We start from the raw sequence: 14873 nt of genomic DNA on the forward strand, positions 1-14873 counted from the left end.
TAACCAAGGTCTATCAGGTACACCTTACATTCAGTATGAATCTCAAAGTATGACCAGACCAAATCCCACCCAAACCTCAGAAAAATATCTTAACCTAAACCTGCACTCACATGTGTTTTACTGCCTTCTCCTCTCCTGACAGCTTTTATGGATGAGGGTCCCAGAGTAGAGGAAGCAAGGAGAGCCTCTGTCAGGTCATGTCATCTACTCAAGGTTATGCAGGGGGAAAAATGGTATTTACAAGTTGAGGACTTGTGACTCACATCCCTTGTTTTAACCACAGCACCACACATTTCCAGACTTGAATGCTGACCAGACTAAAATGTGGTTCAAGAAAAAAACACAACAGTGGTTGCTTTGCAAAAGATTTTCCTCTTTCCTTTGCTTGTTTTCAGGGAAGAGGACTTTGCATGCGTCCCTCCCCTAGAATGGGGAGGGCTTTGGAGCACAGCAACAAAGGCAACAAACATTTGCTGGGTGCAACAGCCTCAGCCTTGAGGTATTGGTGGCTTGCTGGGAGTAGCAAATTAGGCCACAAAGGACCATAACTGATCTTGCTCAAACTGCAATTAAGTGTCATCATGCTTTCCTGAGTGAATTATTTGACTGTCTCTCAAGAGCAAGCTGGGATTATTGTGTACACAATGTTATTCACCTGACTAAGGTACAGAATAATGATGGAAACTCAGAGATTCCTGGTGGAAATGGTTCTTACTTTTCCTTGCCTCAGCCAAAAATGTAAGATCCTGGCCCACCACTCAGGCTTCCTCTTTGTGTAGAGTCTGGAAACAGATACAACTATCACCAATGCTTCTCTGGGTAACTGGCCCTTAAATGGCTCTACTGCTACCTAGAGCAAGCAGATGGTAAATCCACAGTTCTCAGCTTTCCCTGTGCTTATCTCACATGGATTTTCTTTTTCTGGGATGGCACTCATACAATTCATCATCAGTGCTGGACGTTGACAAAGCACAGAAAGCCTCTTCTCCTGAGAAAGCTCCTGTGTTAAACTGAATGGCAGATTGTCTTGGGACACAACAACCTCACTCTAAGAATGAGCACACTAGAAAAGCAACTCAAGTACCAAAGTTCTGACATGGAACTCTGTCCCATTTCAGGTATGCTAGAGACCTACTACTAACACTTTGCAAATAGATCCCTGCCATGGTTTCCCTGTGAAGCTCTCAAGTACCAGCTGTGCATCTTTCTCTTTTCCATGAGCACCCCATTGCCAGCTCTCTCCTAGGAGCTCTATTCTACACCCTGCTCTCACCTCAGCAGTCAGTGGCCTGTCCCCCAGCAGTAGAAAGAACCCCAAATACACCTCCTATAATTTTTCAAAGCTCAACTCAGAGTGCCTGGCCACCAGCACTACAAGAAGGGACACTGCTCTTGTTAGGCCTCGCTTCAAAGTTTCTGTATATCCCACTCCTTAATAAGCCAATGAAGACTGAACTGTCTTCTTGGGCAACTAAATTCCTAAAGGAGGAGGAAAGTAGGGATTTATTCACACTGCAAAAAAAAAACTGAAAAACAAAACAACCAACCTGAATGATTTTTTCTATCTGCTGTAGAAACCCCAGTGTTGCCACAGAAAGCACAAGGCATTTACAGTCCTGTTGCTCCTATCTGAGACTAAAACTGGCACATAAAGCTGGAATGTTCCAAGCAAGATTAGGTTCATCTTAAGACCTAATATACATAGAACTAAGCTCTTCTTGCTGTCTAGTGACTTTTTGTTACTTGTATAGTGGGAGACTGTGATTTGGGTTTTTTTCTAGTACCACAACACAAATCACAATAGTTTCTACAAGAACAGAGACATCTGGAACTACAGCTCCTCTGAGGAAAGTAATAAGGCAATAGATTTTGAATTTTACTTATTGTTCTGTACAATAATTTTAGTGTGAATAATAGTAGGAATACATCCTCTTACACAGTATTTTTTATTTCTGCTGCTCAAACACCATCAGAAGGTCACACCATTACACATTCTGTATAATTACTGGAAGTATGCAATGTAAGCAGAGAGCTAAGGAAGGCTGGGGAGGTTACTTTCTGCAGTGTTACCCAACTCAAAGACAATGAGGGATGCACAGCTCCCAGCAAATCAACTGAACCAGTCAGATGATGCTCAGCATTGACCCAAGGGTGCTGCTGAGAAACAAATAAACACATTTATTGGCTGCAACGTACCTGTCCATGTGCAAACTGTGGATCTGTACACACCGTCCTAGCAAGGAACCACATGTACATTTGTGCACTTTTCCTCTCAAAAGAGGTGTGCCATCAGTACTGCCCTGTGGCAGTACTGCTAAGGCCCAAGGCAGCCTCCAGGCTTCAAGTCAGGCCCCTGGACATGCTCTAGGATTGTGGAGCATCAGTGAAGCGATGCCTGGAAAACTGTGATAACACAAGAGCCTGTTCCCCCCATGCAGACATGTCAGAGCTGCAGTTAATGAGGGATTAAGTCACCAGGCCTTATCCCAAAGACATGTTCCCTATAAAAAAGCCCTGAGAATCAGACTTGATGAAGCTATTCCTTTATCATAAATATCAGAAAAATAGAAAAGTGGCACATATGTTTTAAGACTAGCAGAAGAGTCCCCTCTCTACCTAACAGTCTGTCTATTAAGTGCTCAAAGTACCAGTAGGAACACTGTCTCAGCTCCTAGAATTTACTCTTCACCTCACTTATTCACTGTACAACTGCAGTTCAACAGAAGTGCAGTAACTTATGTAAGCTAGAGCCACTGCCTTAACCACGAGGCCAACCCTTCCTCACCCTGTTGTGTGCCAAGTGACACCAGCCCTGGACTTGCACTCATCCTTCACAAGAGCCTCTTGCTCCTGAGCATGCCTCTGGCTGCCAAAGACATGGACAGACTGCTGGTATGACCTGGGTGCAGACAGGCAGCATCCATCCCCAAAGTCTGTGAATTCCTCTTCCACAACAGAAATAACACAGTCCTGGCACAAGTGAGGGATAATGCAGTATATGAGCTTCTTGTAGGACAGGAAATTCATTAGTCACTGATTACATGTTTCCAGCTGCAGCTCTCAACATGTCCTGGGAACTGTGCATTAGGACATTGGTCCCACACCACAGAAAGGGAGCTTTTTTCCCCCATGCCATGTCTGCTAAAGCGGGAATAAATATCAGAGATGCCTATGTCCTTTAAAAAAAGAAAAAGTAGCAAAATGGGAACTAAATGTGTCACATTTTCATTAAAAGTGACAAAGTGAGATCACCTACTGTGGCAGGCAATGTCCTCATCTCTTTAATTTTTCAGCAGCTTATAAAGGTGAAAAGCAAAGGGAGAAAAGCCCCAGGACCAGGCAGCAGCCACTGATAACTACAGTCTGCAGGAGCTTGGTGCTGCCTTTCCAGCCCCCCCTGCGGCTCTGCCAGTTGTTGCACGGGTGATTACAACACATCTCCAAGCAAGAGGCAGGGAAGCCTATTAAAAGCCATTACTGGGTCTGGAAGAGAAGTAATTGGAATAAGCTGCAAATAGCAGCAGCACGTGGGCAGCCAGCGTGGCATGACAGGTGGGTGCTGCCATCTCCGTGGGCTGCTGACCACCTGTAAGTAGCAGCCAGAGAGTAATTATTAGTCATTAATAATCCATAAGCTTGGTGTCCCAAATGCCTGGCAGAACACTAAACCTCACAGCTGTAAGGAAGGTAAATCTGTGTTCTCATGATTATTTTTGTTGTTAGGAAAACTAAGGCACATAGATGTCATGGTCAGCGTTACAAGTAATCACACAAAATTTGAGTGTAATCAGACCTTCTGAGCTTTAACAAACCTATCAGACTAAGAGTGATCGCTCTAAAAGGGATGCACAGAATAAGGAACCCACATATTCCTAATTTCAAAGGCTGCTGTTTAAAGTTCCAGCTTCTCTGCCACGTTCCAAGTCACACCGTAACTCAAGGGTGAGAACTTGAAAGGATCCAGAAGTTCTGGTTTCTAAAATGACAAGCAGCTCATAGTTTGTGACATACTTGGCTGCACAGCAGCCTGCTTCTAGTCCTGTTCCCCAGGAAAGGGCTTTACACATACCAACCACAGGGCAGTACCACTAAGGCATTGCTTTTTACTAAGTAAAGTCCCAGGGGTATACAAGGGGATGGTGACTGCAAAATCCAGTCTACACTCCCTGTTGCAGCTACAAAATTTTCAGTGAAAATAATCAGATCACATTTTAAGTCTTTAAAGTAAATGATCAATTCTGCCTGAGGGGAAAAATGTTGGGTTTTTAGTCAAGGACTTTGGTAAACCGAGCCTCTAAGAATTTCCTGCATCAATCAGTACATGCTGAGAGGCAAACTGGAATGGAATTGCTGAAAGCAGCAACTAACAGACCATTGGAAAGCACCTCCCCTTCCTCTCTGCCTACACTGGGGCTTTCAGTGTTTACCTGCTGCCATTGGTAATACCCCCCTTCTGAACCATGAGGCCAAGGCAAAGCTTGAAACTCCCCCTCTACACAGGGTATTGACAACCTGCCCTGCCAGCTACTGGGATTTGTTTGTATGAAATATTTCAAGATAGCCAGATTAATATTTCCCAAACTCCAACCTTCACAGTAGCTGCTGCAAGCTCAGGACCAGGCTCAGGAGGACACACATCACCAACACAGTGATGGGAAAGTCTTCAAGAAAATCTGAACACCTTGAACAAAACAGAGCCCAATCTGGCCATGTGGACACTGAGATACTCCCGTGGCTGGATGAGCAGTGTCCCCACCTCAGAGCTGTCAGTCCCTTTCTTGGGCCAGAAGAGTGACTGCTGGTCCTGTAAGACACAGATTTCTGAGCAAGGGTGGGAAGAAAGCCTAGCTCTAAGGGATCCACCACTGTGGCAGCAGCACAAATGCCTATAAAGGCTTCACCTTTGTACATCCCAGCAAGGCAGAAGGCCCAGCAACCCACCACAGAGCCACAAGTCCTTTTTTATCACTTCTCTCCTCTGCTGATGCTGCCTGAGAGCTCAGCAAAAGTCCATGCCACAAATAACAGCCTAGCTGCTAATGATGGGGTAGAGCTAAGTGTGTTTATCCCTTGTTGTCCTATCCTGGTGCAATAGAAATTCCTGCTAGAGGTGACCTGAGGAAGTCAAGTGAGAGGGATCCTGTGACCCTTTACTGAGGAACTTGCCAAAGTAAAACATTTCAGTGCTGGTGCTATGATATGAATGATACACTCTTGAACAGAGACCAAGAGGAGGAGCTGTCTGTAAGAGCCAAGCAAAACACTGTGGGCACACAGGAGAAGGAGCACCAGAGCTTGTGCCCGCATGGTTTTCTCTAAATAGGCAGTTCCAAAAAGCTACTGTGATTTTCACTAGGATTAATACAGTTCTATTAGTACAATCCTGCCTAATACTGATGAATCATCCATCCTGAGATCCATTTCTTGATAAGTTCATGGAAGACATGAGCCAGGGCAAGGGAACTCTCAGAGCTTCAGCCAGCTCTGCAGCAAGGCCACAGCCCAGAGCACGATGCTACCAGCAGCTCAGGTCCTGCAGTGTGAGAGGACCAGGCTAACCTGGGGACCAACCACTGCTCCCAAAGACAGGAGTGCAGGGAATCAGTCTGTCTCATCAAGGGAAAGGGCATGCAGACATGAACTGAGAGAGAAAACGAGGAAGAAACCACAGAAGGAAATGGAAGGCAATGTCTAGGGCAGGAGACCAAGCAGGACACAGGTAAGGAAAAGAGCAGGATGGGGAATGGCAACAGGACCATGATGAAGGAAGAAAACTAGATGGATGGACAGCTATGAAATGACCTTAAAATTAAAAAAAGGGTGCACTTAGACCCCACCAAGAACTCTTTCCCCTGTTCCCTCACCCCAATCCCTCAAAACCACACAAGCCAAAGCAACCTCTCACTCCAAGATCACCCTAGACCCCTTGGCCTGTGGATGGCAGACCCTGGAAGAACATCATCTCCCCAGCTCCACAATAAATGCCCTGCCTGCTGCCAGCACAGCTGGCCAAGGAGTGACCTCGTCCTGCCTGGGCTGGGGCAGAGCTGTGCCCTTGCTCCTGGGGCTGCCAGAGCTCTGTGCTGCCCATGCTGCTGCTCCCTCCCAGCTCTTCACCCACCATGATGAGTGTGCACCTGTGTGTGTGCTCACATTTACTGACCTGCACGTACAGGTGGATTTATACACACCCCCCCAGCAAAAACCCAGCTTACAAGGAGTCAGTTATCCACTGAGAGACTGCTACTAGAGATGTTACTCAAAGAATAAATAATAAACTTGTTCCTTTCTGTGCTAGGTTCTCTCCATGAGATACAGGCCTGTGATGTTTTTTTCTTTAACAGCAGAAGGCTGTCTAGTTGTATTCTTGTATCACTTTCAATATTCTTCAGCCTTAGTTAATTTCACAGGCCAGAGAACAGAGATGATTCTATGATTCCACTGGATCTGGCTCAATAGGATTCTTTCCACCCTATTTCCCAGATGTACATTTGATTTTTCTTATGTTATCCCTGATACAATAATCCTTCAGCTTGATGTTTTACATTGCTTCTTTTCAGCCCCTTGTTCTCCCCACAGCAGAGCTGGAAGGCCAGGAACTGAGGATCCCTGTTCTGAGCCAGCCCCCTGCATGTTTCTTGACCATGCTGGCTAACAGAGGCTCTGTTGTGCTCTGCACTGATAGAAATGTCCCAGCCAAGGGAGTGAAAGGCAGAGGACAGATTCATATTATACAATGTTAGTGCTATCAAAATACAGCTGGACCTAAAGAGCCTATTCAGAAGCTCTAGATCGTGCTTAAAAAGTAAATAAGGTGTCTCAAGCGCAGCTGCCTTGAAAATGCAGCTTAGTGAAACATTTAAGACCATTTTAAAAAGTAGTATGAGAAGCTGGGTTTGTTCTCTTGGTTTCTTTATGTGCCAAAATTAAAATGGATGAGATTAAACTTTAAATACTGATGCAGCATGTTTGGTTAATGACTAGACAAATGGCATAATATTTTGTCAAAAGCATGAGACATGCAACTTACTGCCCTAGCTGATGCAAGTTAGAGCTACTTTTAAAGTCTGTCATTAGGTGTGACAACTACCCAGGCAAACAAGCCTGGGCATCTGCACCAGTCTTATCCCCAAAAAAGCACTTTATGAACCCTATTGCTGTAACTCTATAAACCCCTCACCTGAGAGCCAGGGTGATGAAATGTATGGACTCTGCCCATGGGGGAGAGAGAGATGCTGTTGTGTCTGCTTAGCTCTCATGTTACAAAGAACCATTGCAGAAAGCAAAACCTTGATGGTAAAACAGCTTAAAGCAGCAGCATTCAATTCTTAGGGAGTTGTCCCCTCAGAATAACAAAATAGAGACAACCATAACAGTGCCAGGCTCACACAAACTGTGAGAGCTCTGAACTAAGCTATTGCCAGTGACCCAGGGACAGTACACAGACATCTTTGTGGCTCTGAAAAGCACAAACTCCCTGCTGCCTCCCAGGAGTCTACTCCTGACCTACTTTTGGGCAATAGACTTCACCAAGGCAGGACATACTCCTTGCCTATGTGTAGGAAATGACTGAGAAATGTGTCTGCACACAATTCAACCAACTTGTTCTCCATTTACCTTGCTATGATTTGTTTTTTCATCATCTGTACAGTTTATGATTTTGCAATAATCATTGAACTCCATTATTAAATCCAGGAAACATTAAAAATGTTTAGTTTTTAGCTTTAGGGCATTGTGAAAATAGACAAGCTTACGAAAATAAAAGAGATGGGCTGATTGTGAGAGAAGAGCATTGCTGCTACTTCCAGAGGAGTGATGCCAGTGAATTTGAGATGCCTTACCTTATCCCCTGGCTGTGGTCTCATAAGAGAGACTTGGTCATAGCCTCGTCGAACCAAAGCCCACAGTGCATCAAGTTTACCCTGCAATTAAAAAAAAGGAGACAAGATATGACCAAGAAATGTGGTAAAAATAGCATGAGATTCAACAACAGATGGGTTGGTACAGCTTTTCTGCATTAATCTGTCTGCACACACACTGGTCCTGTACACTTTATCTGGACAACCAGAAGAACCCCAGTGGGGCAATACCAAATATGCAGTGAGGATGAGAGTAGATTAATGTGAACAACTCCCTTAAAGAGGCACAATTAGACAGGTGTTACTTTAAAGCACTCATCTAAGTGTTACAAAAGGCAGAACAAAAGTACAGTACAGATGGGAAGAGAACTGAAGCATGGATAAACAGCCAGAAGAATACCTGCCCAGGCAGGCTTTAAAACTCACAGATGCTTTCCAGAAACATTCAAGCACTGTTTAATTGATCTGTGAATAAGCAGGGGAAGGGGGAACTCATCCCACAAAGCACTGTTTTGGGACATGGCCATAGATTCCTGGGATGAGCAGGGTATGCTGCAGCCTTGACTGTGCTAGCCCTCCAGCTTCCTTCTCTGCAAGCAGAGGTTACAGCTCTTCCCTGCCTTTAGGGTTGTGTGAGGATACATACATTAAAAGACATTGAAACACCAGATATTATAATGACATGGGAGAATTGAGGATGAAAATATGGGGAGACTGAGTGACTTGCCCAAAAACCAAACACAGTCTTGTGGTTGAACTAAGGGGAAACAGATCTGCATCCCAACCCAAGCCCTTAGCCACAATGCAGTCAAAGCAAGGACAGTGCCCTTTATCTGATCCTCTTCTATGCTGCCTTGAGATGGCAGAAAACAGCATCTGCCCTCCCTAAGGTTCAAGAGATCTGCTGTGGAAGCCCAGGCAAGAGAACCTGAAAAGACAGTGTGAGCTGAGGAAAGGAAGATCTCTGCTTGGGCCCTCTACTCTTCTCAAAAAATTATGGCAACACAGTGCCAAGTGAAATACACATTCCAAAACCAGGCAAAGGTGAGAATTAATGGCCACTTTTCTAAATAGGTTCTCTCAGCTCTGCTGAAAGAAAGGCTGTGCTAAGAAAGTGGGATACAGGATCTTACGTGACACAAGAGACTGCTAAAATGGAGGCTCAGACACATTACCTTGATTGGAGTGTACCATTTTCGCTGGGAAGGTGGTTTTCTCACATGGGGCTTCTTTGGCTTGGGTTCCCACGGCTCATACTCCTGTTCTGGCAACTTAATAATAGCATTTTTGGGTTTCTCCAATTTTGCTCCTTCCTCCGTTGACCCCTTGTCTCCCCATCGTACCTGATGTCAGGAGAGCACGCTGTAAGGAGACACTTCAGCAGTCCCCACCAGAAGGTGGTTCCCACAGGTATCAATCTAGTTCCCATCAGATGACCAAGTGCTACCAGAATCAAGTCAAATTTATGAAAGCACCAAACTCCTACCGTAATCAGAAATACACATTTAAGAATAAAACAGTCTCATTCAAAAACTGCTGGAACTACCAGCCTTTTCACATGTCAGCAATCTAAGGCGTTGTGGGAATTCACAGCATCTGGGGCAGATGAGAATCATCAAGGCTGGTAGGAGCTCTAAGATGATTGAGTTAACCCAGCACCACTAAACCATATCTCAAGTGCCATATCCACACATCTTTTCAACACTTCCAGGGATGGTGATTACATCACTTCCCCAGACAGCCTGCTCCAACTCCTAATCACCTTTTCAGTGAAGAAATTTTTCCTAATATCTTAATATGTGGTTTTGTTGTCTGACTTAGCTCAAACAGAAAGGTGACTCTACATTCAAGAACAATGTATGATCCGTGGTGTCAGTCAGCATACATTCTCAGCATCAAGGATAAGATTCTTCCAAGGAAAATGGTTAAGGATATTAAGATGCAATACTTCATCTGCAGTCCTGCAGGAAGTTGCTGAGAAGCCTTCCCTTCCACAGAAACCAGGCAGTGCACAGACAGCACCCTCAAATATAAAACCAGAGTAGCTTTCCCTGAATTTCCTCTGACAAGAGAATTGGTTGCAATTGCACCAAACTGCACTGACTCATGAGATTAAAACTTCTTTTGGTGCTTATCTCATTTCTAAACCTGCAAATTTTCTCTGTCTCTTAATGCTAGATAAATTTAATTATTCATGCAAATGATAGCAGCTTGCTGCCTGTTACTTGGACAGCAGGTGTGAATTAGGTACACAAGCCCTGATTAAATCCTGGACTCCGGTCCTCTTCAAGAATCACATGAAAATACAGTGGAACAGTTTTCAATTGAATGTGCTGGGGTTTATAACACTAAAGAATAAGCCAAATACCTCCATCCTCTTAATCCCACCAACACCTCGGCCTCCATAATAAGATGCATCCACGGTTGGCCACTTCTTCTTTGGCAATCCATCTTCATCATCTGAGTCCTGTGGGAAACACAGGGAGATATTAATGCTGCTCTCACATAAAAAGCATAAACTGTGGAAAACAGCTGAACATCCTATAGTCCAATCCTTGGATATCTGACTTTGTATATTGTGCTTATTTGCTGACAAAACCCAAGAAAGTCTCTTGTCTCTGCAGCTGCAATTTTAACTAGGGAAGCCAGACAGGATTGCCTATTCCTCTGCCCAGGCTGCTTTTATTTACTCAAATATGCATCGAGCTCCAAAATCTCCACTGATTTGTACAGAAAGGCAAAGTATAGATGAATTGTACATATACTGGCTTGCCAGTGTGCTATGCAGAAAACGCAGTGATGAGCTAGCCCAGAGAAATAATTTCTTAATTGCACTTTTAGAACTTAATGTCACCTAACAGAGGAAAAAAAAGTGACCACTGTTGCGTTTTCTAACATGTGCATCTGACTGTTTCCTCATGGCAGCTGTAACCAGTAATTCTACACTATTTGATGCTTTGTGGAGTCTGGCTCAAGTTGTACAATTTGAAAAAGGATTCATACAGGAGCATCTCACAGTTGTTAGGGAGATCAGAACCAGAGCAATCATAGAGACATAAAGATTCTTTTTCTGGAACATGCGAGAGTCTGAATCAGGAATTAACTTCAGGTTCATTTTTCTGTTCTTGCCTAACTAAAAGCTGGCAAATGGTCCTGGTTCAACAAGCCTGGGAACACATCTCTAGCTCTATCATCTTGAGCCAAGAGATGTGACTGGGATCTCTCAGACTCCATATCATTACACCAAGTCAAGATACCTGAAGGTCCCAGCCTAACACTCTCCAAGTACACACATAGCTGAGGAGAGGGCACAACAAACCTCCTACAATATTTCCTTCATTCCTCAAATAACTGTACCTCATGATTACATGCAGACATGCATGCTATTCTTGGACTGGCCATGCACAGTGCTCTCTTCTACTGTTCCTCAGAACAAGTATGCTTCTAGAAACACTACCTGAACTTATTTTTTATTTAAAAAAACCCAAAAAATTAACTAAAAAGCCAAATACTATAGAGAGATGTAAATTACTGTTATATCATTAGATGGCATTTTCACAAAATTGCCCTACATGTTTCTATTGGAATGGAAAAGGAATTAAGAGCCCAAAAGACAATAACATCTTTTAGAAACCATGCTTTAATTTTTGTTTGTTTGTATTTACCTCTTAGATTATGCCTTGGGGAAAGGTTTTTCAGTGGCCTCTCAGCTACAGTTCAATAGGTCAGTTCCTCCAACAAATTCTTTAGAATGGCCAGGCAAGACCAGAGCTGACATTTGCATTAACAAGTAAGGGGAGTTTGAGTTTGGGGTTTTTATTGTTGTGGTTTGGCTTTTTGGTGTTTGTTTTACCTTTTTTTTTTGTTCATGTTATTTTGTTTTATCCTAAATTAAGAAAATAAATATACAATGAAGGTATTGTGGTTTGTGTTGGGTTTGGTGTTGTTTCAGTAAGCTTTTTTTTTTGAGAGTACAACAAATACACAAATTTTATCCCATTTCATGCCAATCTAAACCAGTACCCAGTCAACTGCATCAGTGTTTTAATATTTGATATCACTGTGAACATGACATCTATTTATGATACTCTGCCTCTTCCATGCAATGTAACACAGATTTGAAGTGTTCATGTCTAACAGCTCTTACTGCTGGCAAGCCTGACTCTAGCAGGACAGAGCCAACAGTAACAGCTGATACATTTCCAATTGATAAGGGATTTATACCAAATCCCCTACACTGAACACACAGCAAAGCAACGTTAACAGCTATCACATGGAAATCTAATGCTTGTGCTTTAGAACTAGTTTTACACACCTATATTCAGTTTAACAGTAGCAATACTGCACTGTGTCAGCTGCAGGGCAGGCAGGTCACCATACCTAGAGAGCCTAATAAATACTACATGAAATGAAATTCATCACTCAGTTACAATTATTACAATGCATGATTATTGTAACTCATGCTGGATAAAGACAAGGCCAAGAAAAGGGATGGAAAACATCTGTATTCTGTGCTGTTCCTAGAGGCTTACATCAGTTCATTCCATTTGACTGCATTTTAAATTGCAAAGCATCTGGAATTTCTGCAGGGCTGTGGTGGTCTCTGAAACCTCCTTCAAATGCAGCATGGCTGCAACTGCAGGCTTTGTGATAGCACTGATCACACTAACCCCAGCATGAATTCTGGTGTGCATTCTGAAGTTAAATTGTCACAGTGCTGCTGCTCAGGACAAGTAGCAGGATCACATACACGCTAGTGGTGGCCTCTAGCAGCCTCAAAACAGCAGCTGTGGTTGCCTCCCTACACTCATGCCAAGTTACAGTAAGTTAACAGTAAACTATAAGCTTCTCTTGTGGGTTAGGCAAGTATTTTTCCATTGTTTCATTGTCTCTGCCTAGGAAAAAAATAAAGGCAAGCATAGGTTTTCTCTGGAGGTGCTTTTATTTGCTACTATTATTTTCATGGAATTAGTATGGTGAAACTAAACTGAGGTCAGGGTCAGTGAGTGACTGTCCCCAAAAGAGCTAAACACAATCCTGCCTCACACAACTCAAAACCTAAATGGAGAAAGGCTAAATGTCCTTCCAAAGGTCACTCTGCAGAAGAGCCACAGCCAGGGCAGGCTTTGTCTCCCCTCCTGCAGCAAAGCCACAAGAATGTGGCCTTTGCTGTCCTTTTTTCCAGCTGCCAGACTGTTCCTTACTATCAGTCTGGGCTAAACTCCTGCTAAGAACAATGGCAGCTTTACTGGAGGAGGGACAGCTGTCAGCACAGCTTGAGAAGCAGAGATTTGCTTACACACCTGTTTGATGCACAGCAGAAAGAACAAAATACCGTAGGAACTGCTGGCCTGTGGATTTTTGAGCTATGCAACTGTTTTCACCCTGGATGGAAGCAGTTTTGCTGTATGTCTATAAAGAGGCCAGGAGGCAGAAATAACTGTCCTGACCCAGAGCACTTCCTCTCACAGCCTTTCGGGTGTCATTAGGACACCTACAGGGCTGACATTCCTGGGCAGCATGGCACACTACAGTGGCTGCAGCAGTGCCACAGCTCAGAAATAGCACACTTACAGGCTCTGGAGGTGGTGGTGGAGGTGGCTCCTTGATCACCTGCAATAAACAAACAATGGAGAAATCTGAGACAACAGTAGGGTTCATCCTTCTCAATACTATGTCCTCCCTGCTTTCTTGCCCGTGTCACAAATGAGTCACTCTGCTTCATCCCTCCCCATTCAATCCTCTCATTAGCCCCACGGAAAATGAGCCCAGATGAGATGAAAAATACCATATAATTACTAAGTTAGTGCAAAGATATTATTTTAGAATCTGCAGCTCCTCTGAATAAATTAAGAAACCTCAACCAACAAAATGCAAAAAAACCCTAACTCTTGTCTTTAGAGGACCCTAACAGCTTGTGCACACATTAGTAAATCAATTCCATTACACTTTTATGCAGCAGGTTTCAAAGTTGGTCTGAAGGAGGTCTTGATCCCTACAGAAACTTAAGTCACATCCATGAGCTTATTTAAAATTCTCATTCAATTAAAAGTCACATAGGCCTTGAAACAATCAAAAACCCAGACAAGAGTAACTTCAACATGCACTTTAAGCAAATTGTTGAATCAGGGCTTTACAAATGTGGCAGTTTTTTAAAGCAAGGTTAACCACCCACCCCAACACTTTAACTGTGCTTTGGCAGAGAATAGATGAAATCAAGTCAATAGAATAAAAAGAATGTACTTACCACTGTGCAGCAAAGGGGCCAAAACCACCACAGAAGAGCCAGAGCCAGCAGCAGAAAGAGAATCAGAAGAGCAATGAAAAGGATGGTCCCAGTCAGCTGCAAACGAGATGATTATTTCTGAGTTACCTTTATATGTCTCAAAGAAGGCAGGAGTCCTGAAGTTACACACTTAGAGTCAGCTTTCCACACTACAAGGTCTCAGATGTCCTATCCTTGGACTGTACTGGGTTCTGAAATGATATTAACTTGAGCTCTGATGTTTAAGCCATTTTTTTTTTAATATACATTGGGAAATGAAACCTCTTCAATGGTAGACTTCCAAAATGTGAGAAGAGGTTCAATTCACCAGCAACAGAGATCTCAGGGAACAGGAAAAACTTAGCAGGAAACTAGAGGAAAGCCTGGGGCTAGGAAGATGTGGAAGGAGCTTGAAGAAAGGCCTGTCAATCAGGCTGAGGAAGGAGGAATTGGCTAGAGAGGAAGCTGTAAGAGATTTTCAAAGGATAGGTGGAAGGATAATGGGAAAAAAGCCAAATTCCAAAAGTGATTTCTATGTGATAAAGTCCATGAGATTCACCTTATTATACTGAAACTTGCTGAATTTCCATGATACCAGAAGCTGATGCTTAGCCCCTTCTTACAACAGGGATTTCCTTCACTATTCTAAGTGCATTTGTTTTCTCCTCAGACAATGAAAAGGCTGAGGGTGGAAAGCACCAGCTGGTAAGAGCTTTGCCAAGTCTGGGTGAGATCCTGAATGCCTGACT

The 14873-nt window shown here is 43.5% G+C and overlaps 1 protein-coding gene across 1 annotated transcript in view; it reads right to left on the reverse strand.

Moving 5' to 3' along the window:
- Positions 1-14873, reverse strand: part of ANTXRL (ANTXR like) — a 56012-nt gene that overhangs the window by 12890 nt on the left and 28249 nt on the right. The window contains exons 13-17 of the mRNA XM_066555050.1: positions 14107-14202; positions 13434-13472; positions 10228-10326; positions 9035-9202; positions 7842-7922 (exon numbers count right to left, since the gene is read on the reverse strand). Coding sequence (XP_066411147.1) covers positions 7842-7922; positions 9035-9202; positions 10228-10326; positions 13434-13472; positions 14107-14202 — 483 coding nt within the window. The remainder of the gene's footprint in view (positions 1-7841; positions 7923-9034; positions 9203-10227; positions 10327-13433; positions 13473-14106; positions 14203-14873) is intronic.

Source organism: Molothrus aeneus, chromosome 8 (genome assembly GCF_037042795.1).
Source record: "Molothrus aeneus isolate 106 chromosome 8, BPBGC_Maene_1.0, whole genome shotgun sequence".
In the NCBI taxonomy this organism is placed as follows: Eukaryota; Metazoa; Chordata; class Aves; order Passeriformes; family Icteridae; genus Molothrus; species Molothrus aeneus.